At 39.1% G+C, this 1,109-nt stretch overlaps 1 protein-coding gene across 1 annotated transcript; it reads left to right on the top strand.

Annotated features, from left to right (window-relative positions):
* LOC128461309 (lactose-binding lectin l-2) lies at nucleotides 1-596 on the top strand. The gene has a single exon (XM_053446155.1). The coding sequence runs from the start codon at nucleotides 16-18 to the stop codon at nucleotides 505-507; it is 492 nt and encodes a 163-aa protein (XP_053302130.1). The 5' UTR covers nucleotides 1-15; the 3' UTR covers nucleotides 508-596.
* The last annotated feature ends 513 nt before the right edge of the window (nucleotides 597-1,109 follow it).

Raw genomic sequence — 1,109 nt, 5'->3', positions numbered from 1 at the left:
GAGAGAGACGCCAACATGATCCTGCTCTGCCTTCTGTTCACCCTGACCCTAGGTGCTGTGTCTCCTTCAGATGGATCTGAGGTCAAGCTTCAGCAAGGACACTGTGAGGTGGCCTGGTTCAAATTCAACAACCGATACTACAAGTACGTGTCCATACATATGAACTGGACTGATGCAGAGCTCTACTGTGTGTCACAGGGAGCCAACCTGGTGTCTATTCACAGTCTGGATGAACAGAATTTCATCAAAACCCTGATCAAGAACTTTGACCATGCTGAAGGAAGAACCTGGATCGGACTGAGCGACCTCCACAAAGAAGGCAGCTGGATGTGGTCTGATGGTTCTGCAGTGAACTTTACATTTTGGCTCCCAGGAGAGCCAAACAACAACTACGGAAGGGAAAACTGTGTTCATAACAACTTTATCACCCATAAGAAATGGAATGATGGATATTGTACTGACCATTTTCCTTCTGTTTGTGCATCTCGCATAATGTGTCCTCAGTGATTGTTTAGTCTGATTTAACTTGGTCACTGATCACCTGATGCTTGTTGATGTGAAATAGTCCTCAGCAATAAAGACACAATGCAAACTTCTCTGTTTTTATTAATTTCACTCACTTACTTTTCATACCTGTTATCAGGTATTTGTTGTTTGGTGATTTTAAGACTTCCAATATTATTGTTAAAATAAATGTCAAATAAACGAACACATTTTAAGTCCAAATTATATTTTTTGTACCAACTCAGGTTTAATGGTTCAATATCATCTCAAGGACACTTGTTTGATCATAAGGACCTTTGTGCATTGCTCAAACTTTTGTGAATGCATAAACATTTTAATACATTTATGAAAACCCTGATAGATCTCATTTTGATGTGGGTGAGAGCAGCATGAAGGCTTCCAGTCTCTTTATTACACAGTATTTACTGTCAAGTTGAATTTACCAACACGTTTACAAGAACACTAAGATCAAAATCTCTATGATATCACTTTCTCTATCTCAATCTCAGGGCTCTGTGAGAAAAACCACAGACATGGCATGATTGTGAAATTTAAACAAAGAAAACATCTGCTCTGAAATGATACATAAAAGGGATGGGATCCAT

This window comes from Pleuronectes platessa, chromosome 18, assembly GCF_947347685.1.
Source record: "Pleuronectes platessa chromosome 18, fPlePla1.1, whole genome shotgun sequence".
NCBI classification, from domain to species: Eukaryota; Metazoa; Chordata; class Actinopteri; order Pleuronectiformes; family Pleuronectidae; genus Pleuronectes; species Pleuronectes platessa.
Note: the sequence above shows the minus strand (reverse complement) of the source record. Positions and strands in the feature narration are given on the sequence as shown.

Coding starts and splice junctions, on each gene's coding strand:
- LOC128461309 (XM_053446155.1), top strand. CDS start 16: ATGATCCTGCTCTGCCTTCTGTTCACCCTGACCCTAGGTGCTGTGTCT.